The sequence below is a fragment of the Simochromis diagramma genome, unplaced genomic scaffold (assembly GCF_900408965.1).
Source record: "Simochromis diagramma unplaced genomic scaffold, fSimDia1.1 OVJJ01000344.1, whole genome shotgun sequence".
NCBI lineage: Eukaryota > Metazoa > Chordata > Actinopteri > Cichliformes > Cichlidae > Simochromis > Simochromis diagramma.
The window spans coordinates 10,915,594-10,931,631 of record NW_024387375.1 but is presented as its reverse complement, the minus strand read 5'-3'; the positions used below and the strand labels follow the sequence as shown (position 1 = coordinate 10,931,631).

Genomic DNA, 16,038 nt, shown 5'->3' with positions numbered 1-16,038 from the left:
TACTATTGTCCGGCCGGAAACAGGCCGGGGGTGTCCAAATTCAGAGGCTGCGTCCACCTGAGGACCCGGGCCGGGTAGACCGGAAATGAGCGACTGTGAAATTGGACGGTCTAGCCTTCAGAATTACGTCACCTGCCGTCTGCTCCTTGCTGTCTAAAATATAACCGGACGCTGGCGTCACTGGCGTGCACAGATAGAGACGAGGTGGTGCTGAAGCACTTGCCCTTTTGCCCTCAGTCCAAAAAAGTGCCCTTTTGAAAGACGTGATTTTTTTTTTTTTTTTTTTTTAAAGCTGCGCGATTTAAAAAGGTGTGAAAATAATGGCTTGATTTGTGCCCCTTCTTCAAAGACACCCGAACCCTGTCGCTTTTTCACTGTCACCGTGTCACGTGAACACGCTTGCAGTTCATTTGTTGTGAGGCGTGTAGCAGCGGCATGACATAGGACTACTTGGAGTAGGCATAGTAGGCTAACTATAGCGACTGGGAGCCACGGCGGACAACACGGCAGCTCTTTCCCTTCCCAACCAGTCGGGTAACCCATGAATCGAGTGAAATTATTCTGTCTGCCCTCTAAGACCAACCTGCAATTGTTTTGTTGTGAAGTAGCCTGTCAGAAACTGCACATGACAAACTTTGCCAGCTTGCCCCCTCCATCCATCCATATGGATAAACAAAAAAACGACACATTTAAAATGTAACCTAAACCATTTAGGCAACCCCACTCTCCATCAATTCCGACCTTTTTGCATACACTATTGAAAATATCACGTTATGCTATAGGCTACATGCCGTTAGGCAGAGGGCTCTTTTGAGCCCATTTTTCGTTACAAATTTTAGGATGATCTCACGGAAATCTGTGAATAAATACAAAGTTTTCAAACTGAAGTCAGTGACGGGAAGACATCACACTTTTTAGAGATGGAACTGCAGAAAAACCTAAAACCTTGACATGATTATGAATAATAGAATTATGGACGTTTCTCCGTTTTTGTGGATTAGCCTTTCCATAACTAACGTCAACTACTGTCCTACTTTGGTAAGATTGAAATTAATGTCTTTGACTGTCTTTAGTAGGTGTCTCCTGTGAGAAAGTTAGAACACCGTCCAACTGTCTAAAGATGCAGTCTTTAGCCTAACTGGTTGTTACTGACTCAGCGATGCTCGCAGACATTTACGCACTGTGTTGTGACCTGATTGTGACAGAACAGTGACGTTGTTATTGGTAGTTTGAAGGGTACGGTGTTGGGGGTGGTGCATGTTAAAAGTTTTGAGAAGCACTGGTTAGACATGTTAATTTTTTTTGGTGTAACATATTGGCAACATTAACACATTAATTTGCTAAAGGAAAAATAGGCAGTTCCCAATTGCCTGTGAAAACGACCATTCTGCCCTGTTCTTGTAATGACCACAGTCAGTCTTATTCGTTCTCATACATTTTGGTCTATTTATTTACTAATTTCAGCAAGCATAATGCCTAGGAAAGAGAGGCTGAGAAAGGAGAAAATAAAAGTCAAATTGCATTTAACCTGTGCGATTTTTTTATTATACAAAGAAAAGGTTTTCCACATATGCAAAAAGTGCCCTTTTCCCCCCCTGGAGCACTTGCCCCCCAAAATGTCTGTGCACGCCACTGGCTGGCGTAGATGGTCGAATAAACTGCTGTATTCACACAGCTGCTTTCACACACTGCTGTGTGACAGCAGTTTATTCAGCTGTGTGTTAACCTGGAGGAATCCTCCCGAGGGATTAATAAAGTTTTATTTAATCTAATTTAATCTAATAACTTTAATCTCAGCCAAACCGATTTACTCACCAACAAATAAAAACAACTAAAGCACTGAAAAAGGCCAAACAATAACATGTTTAAGTTATTTGACGTTTACACAGCTACATTCTCGCCTGAAAATGTGTTAAAAGTTTATTTTGCGACCCAGAAAGAGTAATAAGAGTAAAACTAGCTGCAGTAATAGTAGCCATTGTTGGAAACTGAAATTGGCTGGGCCAGTCTGGGATATGGTTTTTCAGTTTTGTTGTCCGGGTGGAAAATCGGGAGAAATTGGGGAGAATGGTCGCCCCCAGAGATTTTTGGGAGGGGCACTGAAATTCGGGATTCCCCGGGAATGTTGGCATGTATGGCCTAGCATAGCCTGTAACGTTATTGTGACGGACACATTATATGAGTGAACTTGACTTTAAGTGACTTACAGGTTTCTTTGAAAGATACTTTCTTATATCCAGGTTCTTCCTTTTTTTCTCCTCTTCTCCTCGCAGCGCAGGCTACTACTAGGTTTTCTTTCTATCGGGTTGTTTTTCTTTACTCGAAGAGATCAAATTATTGGTGGGGACAATTCAATAATCGCTGGATATTGGTGGGGACACGTCCCTTCCGTCCATGCCAAATCTACGCCCTTGCAGAGATTAGTAATAACTAATAATGAAATGCATAGAGGTGATGGTTGGTGTGATGCTTGGTTTTGGTTGTTTATGGTTTGTAATTTGTGCCTTTATAGTTTGGTTATAGATAACTTCATGTTCCTTCAGCCTTGTCTCTTTTTTGGTCTTTTTTTCGCATGTCAAGTTGATCTTGGGTGCACATTCAGTTGTGTCACTCTTCCCGTTTTCTTTTGGCAAGTGTTGTTCCTTCCATCTCATTTGTTTAGTTGTCTCCAGCTTGGTTTCCCACCAGTTCCAACTCCCCTCATTACCTTGTCTTTATATTGTCTGTGCATTCTGTGTTTTTGTGGAGTCCTGTATCCTAACTAATCTCTGATTTTTATGTCTTCTGTTTTTGTAATTATTTTCTTAGATTCTGGACTTTGTTTATGTTTTGATCTATCAGTATTAAAGCTTGCCTTGGTGTTATTGGTGCTGCTCCCCAAGTACAAACTACAAATGAATCGACCTCTCACACAGCCTTAAACATGACAGGCATACAAATCTAGTTGTAGCAAAAATAAAAGGAAGTGCAATAAAAGATTTTTTATTCTTTGCAAATTTGCATTTTTTGAATATCAATATGAAAAAAAAATTATTGGTGCTTCAGATTTTGCCTTTGAAAATACAGTAGAACAAGCTCTGTATCAAGTCATCAACAGATAATTTTGACCAGCAAAACATTTGTAATCACACGGGGCTAAAGCAGAGGAAAGCACAGCAGGCCTAACAGCAAGAAAAAGAAGCCTGTGGGCATTTTCTGTCCAGTCCCACTGGTTTCTGTACTCTTGTTTTGTAGCTGCCTCTTCTGACCATTTGTTAGATGGCAGCGTTTCATGTTTCCAGCTTTGTCCCAAACCAGCATCTTTGCCTGAGTAGAGCAGCAGCTGGATGTGTAGCTCACAAACAGTGGCTGAGATACATCCAGCGACCATTCTGAAATATTCAAAGGGGGGCCTCCTGTCTCTAATCTGGCCTTGTGGTTGTGTTGCTCTTGGTGGTGGTGGTAGTCTCCATTTGTTGATTTATCCCTCTGTGTCTGTTGCAGCTCAATGCCAGGCTCTCCAAGGCTGTCCTCTGAGGTTGGGTTACTGTGAAACAAAATCAGAATACCTTCACCTTCCTGTAGCTGCAGAGCATCAAGGCCAGAGTGTCCGATATCTGATACAGACAGAGACACACTCCAGCTAGTCGCATTGCAAATTGCAGAACAGTTAGATTGGACTCGTGCTGCAGAGCAGGATGGTGGGGACGTGTCTGAATCCTGTAGGCAAGAGAAAATCATCATATACACAATAAACCAAAAAACAAGTTTTCAGCAGAATATCCTGCAGTTTCTCTTATTGCTCACCTGAGGGACCACAGTCAAGTAGGCCACTGCATAATTTGAGTCAGCAGAATGAAGATCATTTACAGTCAGTGTAAGGGTGACTGTCACCCCTGCCTGCGCTGTGGCTGGAGTCTGGAGGTACACCTGGTCACGAAAAGACCTTTGTTCTGCTACAAGAAAGCTGAAGGGCAAAAACATGAATTGTGAAATCATTTAACTTATACTTACAATACTGTGCCAGAGTTTTGAACTAGCCATCATTTAATTTATATTTTTCTTAAAATGCGAAATAGATGCAAGGTTTTATCTCCTTTCTTTTAGTAGTCTTCAGGAATAGGTCTCCAGGCTTCTTAAAAGACATTCAAAGGTCCTCTTTGAATGCCGGCTGCCTTTTGTTCCACCCTCTGTCAAGATCATCCCACACTGCTTCAATAAAGTTAAGGTCCAGGCTCTGGGGAGGCCAATCCATGAATAATAGTGTTCTACTTTGTGTTTTTCTATCCAGGTATGCTTTTAATGCACTGGCAGTGTGTTTGGGATCATTGTCATGAAAAATTAAGCCACTGCCAATCAGGCCCAAAATGGAATCATACCTTTCTGTGTTCTTAATTGCATCAATTTTAACAAGATTCCCAACACCAATGGGTGAAATGCAGGCCAAACCATGATTGTAGATACTGACTGTTGTCATTCCATAAGACCCGTTACCACAGATTTTCAGTCCATAATTTGGCATATCTAAGCTTTTTCCCGTTTCCCTTCCTTGGGGATGGCTTCATGACGGCCTTTATAGGCATCTTTATCTGCTATGGATAGTTAAGTGGGCATGCCACTTCTTATTTTGTCCGCAACTGGTCTAATTTCCTCACACTTTTTAATGACACACTACTCAGCTAATAGTTCTTTTGAATAATCTTGTTGGTACATTTTGTTACTGTTTCACAGTGTTATCTTTGAAATTTTCATTAAAAAGAAATGGGAACAAATTATGTGTTTTAAAATTTAAAATTGGTTCTTTTCCCCATCTGAAGCACAAGTGCAAACTGCAATAGGTGCACACCCTTAATATATCCACTAGCAAAAAAGAAAATTATAAAGCCAATCTGATATGAAGAGCAGAATTGAGGGGTGACTCAAGACTTTTGTACATAACTGTATAATTTAAAAATTATTTTGTGTTACTAAGTTTAAATAGTTTTCAAAGGTGAGAGAATGCCAGCGAAGGTGACAAAAGAAGCGGGATGGCAGTCTAAGTTCTTTGAAGTTTGCTTTGCACCTGAGCAAGATTTTCATTTTGATCTACCTGTGGGGCTCTGTCATAAGAAGATATCCACAGTCATCATCGGCTGTCCAACTGAAGTTCCGTGCTGCACCGTGGTTTTGGATCTCAAAGTTCACCACAGCACTCTGACCAGGCACGAGGTCAGGAAGAGAAAGCACCTGAATAATGTGTGAAACAGACTGTGTCAAAAGTGCACGGACCACCGGTCAAAGAAAGGTCATCACCTGACACCTCTACATAGATACTGTAGGTAATCAATAACTTATAATTGTGCCATCTGGCCCTGCAGAATTTAAAGAAGCAAGAGAATAGAGTTTTACAGAGAAAACTGTAAATCCAGAAAGTATTCACAGTGCTATACTTGTTCTACAGTTTGCCATGTTGCAGCCTTTTCATCTCAGAATTCGACACAAAATATCCCATACTGACATTTTGGGGTTGTTTTCATTTTTCTCATTCTTCTTTGCAGAACCTCTCAACCTCCATTAGGATGGATGGGAAGCATCAATGCACAGCCATTTTCAAATCTCTCTAGACATGTTCAATCCGGTTCTAATCTGGTCTCTGGCTGGGACACTCCAGGATTTAACAAAGGAGTGGTCTTAGAGGGTCTTTATATGGTCTTCATATGGCCCACAGCAAGAAGCTACCACCAGCATGCTTCACTGTAGGGATGGTATCGGTCTGGTAATATGCAGTGATGAGAAAAGTTAGATTCTTTTAACCAGAGGATTTTGTTTCTCATGGTCTAAAATGGTTGTCCTTCTAGAACGTCCTCATCTCTCCACAGAGCAATGCTGAAGCTCTGTCAGAGTAACCGTTGGGTTTTGATCACTCCCCTGACTAAGGCCCTTGTACCCTAATCTCTCTGGTTGGCAGAAAAATTGAAAAATAGATGTACATAACAGAGTAACGGAGATGAACTATAGTAAACTTGGAGTAGAAAGCAGCCTCTGTCCTCTTCAGCATTATTGCTAACGATTACCTGTATCTGAATGTGAGTGGGCTCCACCATCTCTGTGGAAACCCTCTCCAGTTTGTTTCCTCTGCTGTCCTCGCCTGAAAGTCTAATGCAGAAAGGAACTCTGGGAAAAGGGTCCACCAAGCCCACCAGCTCCTCCAAGGAATAGATAGATGAAGAGGAGGAGTTGAGCTTCACCTGCTGAAGACTTTCTCCTTCAGCCCCCAGCAGTGTTGCATGACTAAAAGATGCCTCTTCATCTGAACCCAGGCCTGTAACAGCCACCACTAGAAAGGCAGGAACACCTGAAAATTAGAAAGATATATTCTTAAACATATTGTTTACTTACAAATCCTCATTATCGTGTAAATTTATCAAAATCCCTCACCTGCTGTAGGATTACCATCAACTCTGGCCAGACCCGGGTGTGTCTCATTGGTTATAATTGCAAAATAATACAGGAAGTCTACACCGCTGTCACCTGGTGGTGTAGATCAAAAGACAAATCAATTTAAAAAAATGTTTTTAAAAAAATCTCATACCACAGTAAAGCTGCATTTGAATTGAAAATGAATATCTGCCAGGTGATCTGCTTGATGTACTCGATATTATTTATTTTACCTATAACATTGAACGTAAGATGCCCATTGCTCTTGGCTTGCAGTTTCCACTGGCCAGGTTGTAAAGGAGGAAACAGGTTGACACGGTACAGTCCCTGAAATTGCTGTAGCACTGCTAGGGGACCTTCTTCATTCAACAGTGACTGACTCTGGTCTGAGAAGAGAAGCATAAACAGCTGAGCTTATTTTACCCTCAAATTACAAAGAAAAAAAAGTTAAAGAATGATCTTTGCAAGGTAACACTTTAAAGTATGTGTGATAAATCTAGCGCGTAATTCCCCTGTAACTAAACTGAATTTCAGTGTAGTGTAAATACCTTTCAATATTTACATGTAAATATAATTATACTGCTATTTAAAAGAAAATATGCTGAAATTCAATTTAATTACAGGGAAATTGCACCCTGTACATGATATTTCAAGCAAATGCAAAGTACAGTTCAAAGTGCAGTGTCGTGATGGAAAAAAAGCTAACCCTGACTTCATAGCTGATGTTAATATGATGTGAGAATTACCTGATGGACTGGTAAGGATACACTCCGTCATAGTGCCAGAGACATGTAGGGTGACATTTTTTACCGAGCTGTCAACTCTAAATGTATGAACGGACATCAGGTCTTTGTGACTTTCCACATGGAGGAGGGTCACCTGAGGTAGGAGAAGAAAAATAAGTTGTGATAGGTAATGAAGGTAATGAAGAGTAATTATAAGTGATGTCATTATGAAATTAAAGGTCTAAAAGAGAAATTAGTCGGCTTGCTGGAAAAGAAACTAATAAAAAAAAATATTAGAAATACACTTTGTGATATAACTTTTTATAAAATCTGACACATTTCTGCTCAGCAAAAAGTTGCAGATAAGATAGACTACTTGATTAAAAAAGATTTACATGTGCTAACTGTCATGTAGAAAATGAAATTATATTGTTTTTTCAATGCTTTATAAGCAGCAGTTGCCATGTTTGTCTGAGAAAATTAGAGCATTAGGTCAATGGAAAATTTCATATTTAATTGAAAATTTCTAATATTAAATGGTTGATAAATTATGAAGGTGGGAAATTGAGACTGCTAGAATGAGGGAAGTTAACAGATACTGTGAGCTAATGTACTACCTCAGTTCCTTAAATAACTTGTTAAATTTGTTTGGAGTGAATTTCCAGTAAATAATCTTATTTTGGCACCTTGTCAGCTGCTGTGTTGTCCTCCACTATTGTGGAGACCCTGTGTATGTCAGAGTTGGTGGTGAATATTGTTAGTCCTCCTGACAGGGAGGACAGTGAAGAGTAGAGATTAAAACGATCAGGAGATAAAGGTTCTCTACTTCTCCTCTTCCTCCTCATTAACCTGCCTCGGCTCTCTTTGGTGTAGTTGGGATCTTCAGTAAGGAGAAAAGTCACCTGTAGGGAAAATAAGTGCTGTCAGCTGTAAGTACACTGACATACAGTTTGCTTTACTGCAGTCCCCCTGTCCAAAGTAATTGCACAGTGAGCAAGAGAAGGCCAACAAGAGGGGTTCTTTCAGTCTTTCAATCTGGCTGCATGTTATTTTTGCTCCTTATTAGTACAACTGCTGGATGAATTATTTTCTTTGTTAACAAAACTGTCCTTTGGTTAAAAGGTCTCATGATACAATAGCACCACTGTGTGGCCAGTGACAAAAACTACAATTCCATTAAACTTTTAATTTTCAACTAGTGTAGCTGCTGCCACCTGCCGGCCACATGAGGCAGGTAATCTCCACCAGCTTTCAGCAGGCACAGTTTCTCCAGGAAATTCTTATTTCCTTTAAAACCCATCTAAAAATGTAATTCACGCAGTGCTTTCTTTATAAATATACATACAAACAGAAGCTGTATAACCAGTAGCAATCACATCAGATGAAGACTTTTATTTAAAATTTTTGAAAATCTGAGAACAGGTTATTAAACAGCAGCTCTCGGTTGGTGTTTGTCTTCGCTGTCAACCTTAAAGCAGCTCTGATTTTTGCTAAACATAATGCTATGTGACAGATGAAAAAAAAAGACTTCCCTTCAAAGGTGCATATACCTTGCTCTGTTTCTCGAGGGAGAGGGCCTTCACCACACCGAATAAATGGGCATCTTTAGGGGAAGCGTCAGTGAACACGAAGATCTCAGACAGAGGTGGACTGTGAGTGAGTGCCAGCTAATAACAAGAAGAAAGCAAGTTAGTGGTGACATGTCCAATCTATACAACTGCAGTGTTTGTGTTTTCTAACTCAGGTGTCTTAGCTGAAGAACTACAGGGTGATTTAAAGAAATCCCCTGTCACACACACACACGCACGCACACACACACACACACACACACACACACACACACACACACACACACACACACACACACACACACACAACATCACTTATTCTCTCTGAGTGTTTAGCGTCTAAATGTACCTGAATTGCGGAGAGGCACATCTCTGGTTCATCTCCGCCTCCAAGAGCCATCAGCCCCTCCATGTGCTGCATGAACTGGCCTGGATCATCAGTCTCAAATACCGGTCCTACTCCTGCACAGTACAGTAAATATAAATGCTTACAGACTGTGATAAGGAACAGCTTGTTTGCAGTCTTTATAGACCCTTATTGTCTATTTAAAAAATATTTACAGTACCATAAGACTGAATCTTTAAGCTATCAAGAGGCTCTGTCTATAAGTTATTATATTAGTATGTTATTTCTCATTTCATTGCTTTCATGGAAGTCACAGAAGTTCATTCAGTCATTCTTTGAACTGAGGGAAACAGATGGCACAAATCTAGAGGCTCACTGTTGATAGAACATACAGTAGGCATGAAACATATAATCAGAACTATACCTTCTACAGAAGTATATAAAGGTATGTATATAATGGGAAACACAATCACACATTAACAGGGGGCAAAAGCCTCTACAGGTTTATCTGTTATGACCTGCAGGCACTTTTTACCACCAGCTGTCACCTGGATCGTGGAAGGGGACGAGCACAAAGGTGCCGAGTTGCCCCGGGCTGTTGGCTCGGCTCTGTATGATGGATTGAGCCCGAAGACGAGCAGCGTGGATCTCCTCAAACATGCTGCCTGTGGTGTCCATGACAAAAACCAGTGCAGGAACTTGCTTCACACTAAAGAGTCTTCAAAGAGAGTTCAGCAGCAATTAAAGACAGTCATTTCATGCAGCACAGGCATCACCTGAATCTTGTAACAAGTTTACAGTTCAGGGAGCTTTAACAGTGGTTTAAACTTACTTGAGAAAGTTTCTGTGGCCCACAGAGTCTCTGAGGTCTCTCAGCACAGTCAGGGTGGCCTCAGTAGCCAAAGTGGCAGCTTTGAGATGGAGGTAATGATGAGGGGAGAAGAGAGGTGAGGTGCTGTCCTTGTTGATGCCCCCTTTGGCGCCCAAGAAGCGGCTGCTGTCTAGAATACCTCCATGACTGCATTTGCCTAGAAAAACCCCCCCCCCCATCTTTACAGCTTTGTAGATGGAAACGTAGTTGAAAAAGTCTTTAAAATATTCTAAAAACCAAATGTGTTTATTTATTGTGTTTTTGTAACACTTTGCCTGCAGGTGGCTGAGGTTTACCCTGAGGTTTTGGAGGAAATGTACTGAAATATCCAGTGGTGAGCAGCTGAGAGTTCCCCTGTGTGGTTTTCAGTCTTGGCAGAAGGTTGTTTCGACAGGTGGTACTGAAGCACTCCATACAGGTAGGTGTGTCTTCTGAAAGCAGAAATGATGAAGGCTTTAGTTTTTACATTTAAACTTTTTTTTTGTAATGTAATAATGAATATATCAGATTGACATATGTACAGCCAGGTTTCCAAAACATTGGGAGTCTGTGTTAAATGCATGACCAATGGAAATGATAGCTGATTTCCACTGAACCATTTAAAGCCACATTTGAAAGAATGTTGAACATTAGTTTGGCTGGTCAAGTTAATTAGTAAAGATGGGGAGTGCTTTACTAGACTTGGTGGGTCAATAGTTAAATGACGTGGATAATTATATGTGTATGTGTATATGTGTGTATATACATATACACACTGAGTGACACATTGAGTTTTGAAAAAAACCAACACATTATATAAATATTATATTCTTTTAAATGAAACATTATGCACCCTGCCTTCCTGGGTGCTCCAGCTACTACGTTATTTTTTACATCACTTCCATTTTCCTGCTAAACTAAACACTGACATAATTGCTCTGATCGAATCATTTTCTTTATTTTGTTGAGTCAGTCAGCCTCTGTTCTGCCTAGTTTAAATCTCAGCACTCAGTCATTTTGCCTTTCAGATTCTCATTCATGAAACCCACTTCCTTTTCATCTCTGCCTCCCTCTTGTCACTAATAGCCCCACCCAGGCCTCCGTCTTCATCTTCACTCTCATTGTCCTAATTTCTATCATTGCTGGGACTCCATTCTGCTACAAGTCTGATTACAAAATAGCATATTAATCGAACTGTTAAATAATAACTGAATGATCTCTACTTGATGAAATAAATACTATACAGTAGCATATTAAAACAGATTAGACCACAATAGAATAACATCTGAAGAAGCAGCAAAATCGGTAGTAGGAAAACTGTGGAAGAGCTGTAACTTTAACACGTGAAGCTATGCAGTATGATAAAATGATGCAAAATGAAAAAATTCTGTAAAGCTGGTACCTCAGTAACTAGTCTTTTCAAGAGGACCTTTACAATAATGTGTAGATACAACTAATTTTGTTTTTTGTGATTAAATGGGACTATAATGTCACATTCATGAATCACCTTTAGCTACAGGCACGGCAGGCTCCTCTGGCTGAAGCAGATGGAGGTAAATAGAACGCTGGCCCATCTCCACCCAGTTACTGTGGCTGTAGAAGTCCTGACATAGCAGATGTTCAAAACAAAAACATAGCCAAAACATTTCACTTCATGAAATATCTCTAAGGTTAAGCTAACCCTCCCCCTATTATTAAAATTCAGTTCTGTGTGGCAGATTACCTGCAGTGAATGAAATAGCTGACCCAGGCTATGACGGGCACTTTGGTACTCTTTGGCCCGCACTGAGAGCACAGTGTGGGTCCAGAACCGTCGTAGCATGACCGTGGCACTTTCAATATGCTCTGAATCAAAGTGGTAAACTGGGTCAGACCTTGTGGAGCTCCGGAAGTCCATGGCTGCATTGGATTTCACCACCTCTCCCACAGCTCTCCAAAATCCACGTCCCAGTCTGATCTGCAATCGTTAGACCAGGACTTTTATCATTATTTGAAAGAAATTCAATACGTCTGTGTTCAAATATCACCATAGGGAAAAAGAGTGATTCAGTTAAATTTGCATACTTACTTAAAGAGGTAATTCAAACACTTTATGAACCACTGATGCTGCATTACTCAGTAAATCTCCTGACTGCAAACATGACCTCACCTCCTCTTTATCATGGTTTCCATGGTGTTTTTTTAGTCCCCTCAGAGTCTCCAGGGTTACATTTAGAATGGCCCGCTCTGTAATGTACTGGTGAGTGTGTGAGTCCCAGGACAGAGTCAGCACTCTAGACCACAAGTCAGGGAGGAAACCCTCGCACGGTGAAGCCAGGAGAAGAAGGTAAGGGAGGGTAAAAAGGTGCACCTGCCTCCTCCAGATTCCTCTGTGCTGTGACATTGTGCTCTGAGCAGGTCACGTCCTACCTGCATGAAATAAAAACGAAATGTCATTTGCCTGATATCAGTCTTGCTAAGACTCATTATTTTGTCTTTTAATTGAAAGGATTTGAACTGACCTGACTTCTATTGTTCAGTAAAGTTTTGTGCTAATTTGATCAAGCTGTGCCACTCAACCATGCGTACTATTCTGTCATCACCCGGTCCTTACCACCACCCCCGACAGCTCCTCTCAGATTTTTCTCAGCCTTGCCTGTACAGAGCCTCCTATTGTTCTTTTTCATCTTAATTCAGATACATTCTTTGGGATTGTTCTCACAGTCTGTGCTTTCACGAGGAGAGAGTGCAACAAAGCACAAGGCCTATAAAAAACAACCTGTTCCTTTTACTATGTCAGGGTCCCAATAAAAACTCTCCAGGATTGATTCAAAGACAGTCATTCACTTTAACATTTCACAAAGCAAAAACTTTGGTAGTGTTGGTCAGTTTAAGCAATCACTTGCCATTTACCAACACAACTAATCTATTTTTAACACTTTAGCCTAATACGTTAACTGACTCCAGTGCAAAAATGAGCACTAGATGAGCATGAAGTATGAGTTATTTTATGCCATAATGGTTATTTTTATTAGCTTCCAAATTAGCAGACAAATGCAAATATTTCTTTAGAGCTGTAGTCAGACCCAAAGAACTTGATAAAAACAGTCTCACCTCAGTTCATCCTGTATGTCTAGCTCTGTAGATCTGTTTGATCACGTAGCACAGCATCAAGAGTACAGAGTATCAAGAAACGCCACAACACATGCTTGTCAGTGGTTAAGCAAATCACAACATTTCCATCTTTGAAACAAAATAGCAAAGTCTTCACATTTGTGCGTCCTTGAGCTCTTGTCTCTTATTTGCTCCTCATGGATATAGAAACCCTCCCACCCCCCACAAAAAAAAAACAGGACCTGAATGTTAGAGGCACTTTCTTCAGATGAGAGTTTAGGTGATACTGCACAGTCTTGGGTGTGCCTCTTAGCTTTAGGGGTGCACTGTGGGGCAAAAGATATCTCGTCATAGCTCCCCATTGCCCCTCCTTATCTCCCCATTAAAGCACGGTGCATTGATTCACCACAATAGGGCTGAATATATTACCAGTCAGGGTGTTCAACTAAGGCCTACCCCAACCCCCTCTTTGCAATGTATCACACTCTGTGTTCCTCACAAAACCAAAAAAAGCACTTTGCAAAGGCGTTGCAAAGAGGGGAATCAGTTGCTAGACAACTCCAAAGAGGGTGTTGAGCTTGCAGGACTGGTTAAGGTTATAAAGAATACAGGATGTCTCTGCTTTGTGTTTTTGTTGTTGTTTTCTTATGCTGTTTTGTTTTGCCTTTTTTGGCATTTTAATTATTAAAATTAATTATTACAATTGAAAGTGAAACACGAGATGCAACGGTTGTTTTGTTGCTGTGTCTCACTCTCCTGCCCTGACAAACCAAAACACACCCAAGAGGAAATTCTAATGTGTTATAGAAAGTGATCAGTGGGAGACTTTGCTATGGAGCTGCAGTTCTAATGAAGGACAAGTGCATTGCACATGGTTCCATGCAGGCACTCATAGCAAGAAAGAGGCTAAACAAGTCTGCTAACTTTTGCAATTTACCAGAAGAGTGCTGAGGTTGTTGAGGGTAAGGTTACTGTTTCCTGTTTACCTGCAGTAACGTAAGCTAGTTCACCACACTGACATTTCTGTCTGTCACCTCAACCAAGTACTTCTTACAAAAGCTTCTTTCTGTACTGAACAGTACAATTTGTGTCTTATTATTTTTTATAATTCATGTAACTGGAGAGTCCTCTTCACAGACAAAGTTTAATATTGGAGTTCTACAGGGTTCAGTACCAGGACCAGTTCTGTTTACATTATACATGCTTCCTTAGGCAGTATCATCAGAAGGCATAGCATACATTTCCATTGCATTGCCAACTTTATCTATCCATTAAGCCAGATTACACACACCAATTAGTTAAACTGCAGGAATATCTTAAAGACATTTTTCAAATGACCTTGGCCTCCAGTAACACTGTGAGGAATCTTGGAGTCATTCTTCACAATGATATGTCCTTCAATGCACATATTAAACAAATGTCTAGGATTGCTTTCTTCCATTTGCGCATTATATCCCAAATTAGAAACATCTTGTCTCAGAACTAGTTCATGCTAGTTCTAGTTTATGTATTACTTCTAAGCTGGACTACTGTAATTCATTATCGTCAGGATGTCCTAAAAACTCCCTGAAAAGCCTTTGGTTAATCCTGCAGCAAGAGTACTGACAGGGACTAGAAAGAGAGAGCATATTTCTCCTATACTGACTTCCCTTCATTGGCTCCCTGTTAAATGCAGAATTCAAAATCCTGCTCCTCACATACAAGGTCTTGAATAATCAGGTCTCATCTCGTCTTAATGACCTTATAGTACCATATCACCCGTTTAGAGCACTTTGCTCTCAGACCGCGGCTTACTTGTAGTTCCCAGAGTATTTAAAAGCAGAATAGGAGGCAGAGTCATCTGTGGAACCAGGTTCCAGTTTGGATTCAGGAGATAGACATTATTTAGTCAAATTTGTGAAAAATCAAAGACTTTCAGAATTTTTCTGAATGCTTCTTCAGCTTAATTCTAATTGTTTTACTTGTATGTATCTTTCTGTTGGCAGCAATTGAAAAATAAACCCAGTGCTTTGGATGAAATGAGCTCCATTCCTTTAATTATTGACTTTGCATGTTTTCTGTTCATAGTGTTGTGCAAACTATGTAACACATTTATGAACACTCTCTTCTAAATTTAAGAACTGACTACTGTAAAAAAAAAAGTTCATATCTCTAAACTAAAGTTTAACAATTTACTCTTTGCTTAGGTCTTGGTATGCTGATTTCAAGAAAATGAACGATAGCTGTCTACTTTTTTTCAATAATACTTACATATATTACAACAAACTTGCAATGTCAGCATAGATTTAATATCTACAGCATCTACCTATACACTCCACTTCAGTACACTTCAGAACTTCTTTCAGTAACTACGACCTGTGCTATTGATATGGCTTAAGCCAATCACCTTGGACATGTGAATGGTTGTATTCACAAGATACAAGTGAACAAAACAAAATAAATTCTATCGTAGAAACTGAGATCCCTACCTCTGAGCATAAAAAGAAGGTTTCTGGAGAGCTTAAACCCCTACATCCTGAGAGATTTGCCTGGGGTGCAAAACTACATGTATAACGTTGTGGTCTATGGAGACTCCAAGAAGGCTCACGATCCACACATGTAGGCAGACCTCAAACGCCTCCAGATAAATGCAACAAAAAAAAGTTTGTTCAGCCAGCCCAGCATTCCATTTCTGATAGATGTGATTTCCAGAGATGGCCTGTGCTCTAAGTTTTTGCCTGACTATACAACAGTGATGAGGCATTCTGGGAAGTAATACACAGACTGAAATGCAGTGGAATTTGATGGCAGAAGAAAGCTTCAGGGAGACTAAAACCTATCACAAGTATATATATAATATAGAAATAGAACAGATAAAATACAAATAGTACAAATAAATAAATGAAGACAGAAAAGGAGAGAAAATATTGACGTGTGAAACAGAGATGTGTGCAAAAGAGCTATAGCTTAATATGCTGCCTTAATATGCTGGATGACCTGATGTGCAAAAAATTATTATTTCTGTTCAATAATAGGTCAGCTGTTCAAGAGTCTGATGACAGTGTGGAAGAAGGAGTTGTT

At 40.2% G+C, this 16,038-nt stretch overlaps 1 protein-coding gene across 3 annotated transcripts; it reads right to left on the bottom strand.

Moving 5' to 3' along the window:
* Nucleotides 1–2,966: 2,966 nt before the first annotated feature.
* On the bottom strand, nt 2,967–15,532 carry vwa7 (von Willebrand factor A domain containing 7). 3 transcript variants are annotated; one of them, XM_040009450.1, is made up of 18 exons: nt 12,979–13,201; nt 12,035–12,294; nt 11,609–11,842; nt 11,393–11,489; nt 10,203–10,337; nt 9,868–10,063; nt 9,584–9,753; nt 9,039–9,151; nt 8,672–8,788; nt 7,975–8,023; nt 7,808–7,887; nt 7,143–7,275; nt 6,630–6,782; nt 6,397–6,489; nt 6,033–6,313; nt 5,069–5,205; nt 3,787–3,946; nt 2,967–3,699 (listed from the first exon to the last, which is right to left on the bottom strand). In XM_040009450.1, the coding sequence occupies exons 2-18, from the start codon at nt 12,266–12,268 to the stop codon at nt 3,136–3,138; spliced, it is 2,946 nt and encodes a 981-aa protein (XP_039865384.1). In that variant the 5' UTR covers nt 12,269–12,294; nt 12,979–13,201; the 3' UTR covers nt 2,967–3,135. The 3 variants fall into 3 exon arrangements, with proteins under 3 accessions (XP_039865384.1, XP_039865383.1, XP_039865381.1); XM_040009449.1 differs by lacking the exon at nt 12,979–13,201 and adding an exon at nt 15,447–15,532 and having other exon boundaries at nt 7,808–8,023; XM_040009447.1 differs by having other exon boundaries at nt 7,808–8,023; nt 12,979–13,199.
* Between the last annotated feature and the right edge of the window lie 506 nt (nt 15,533–16,038).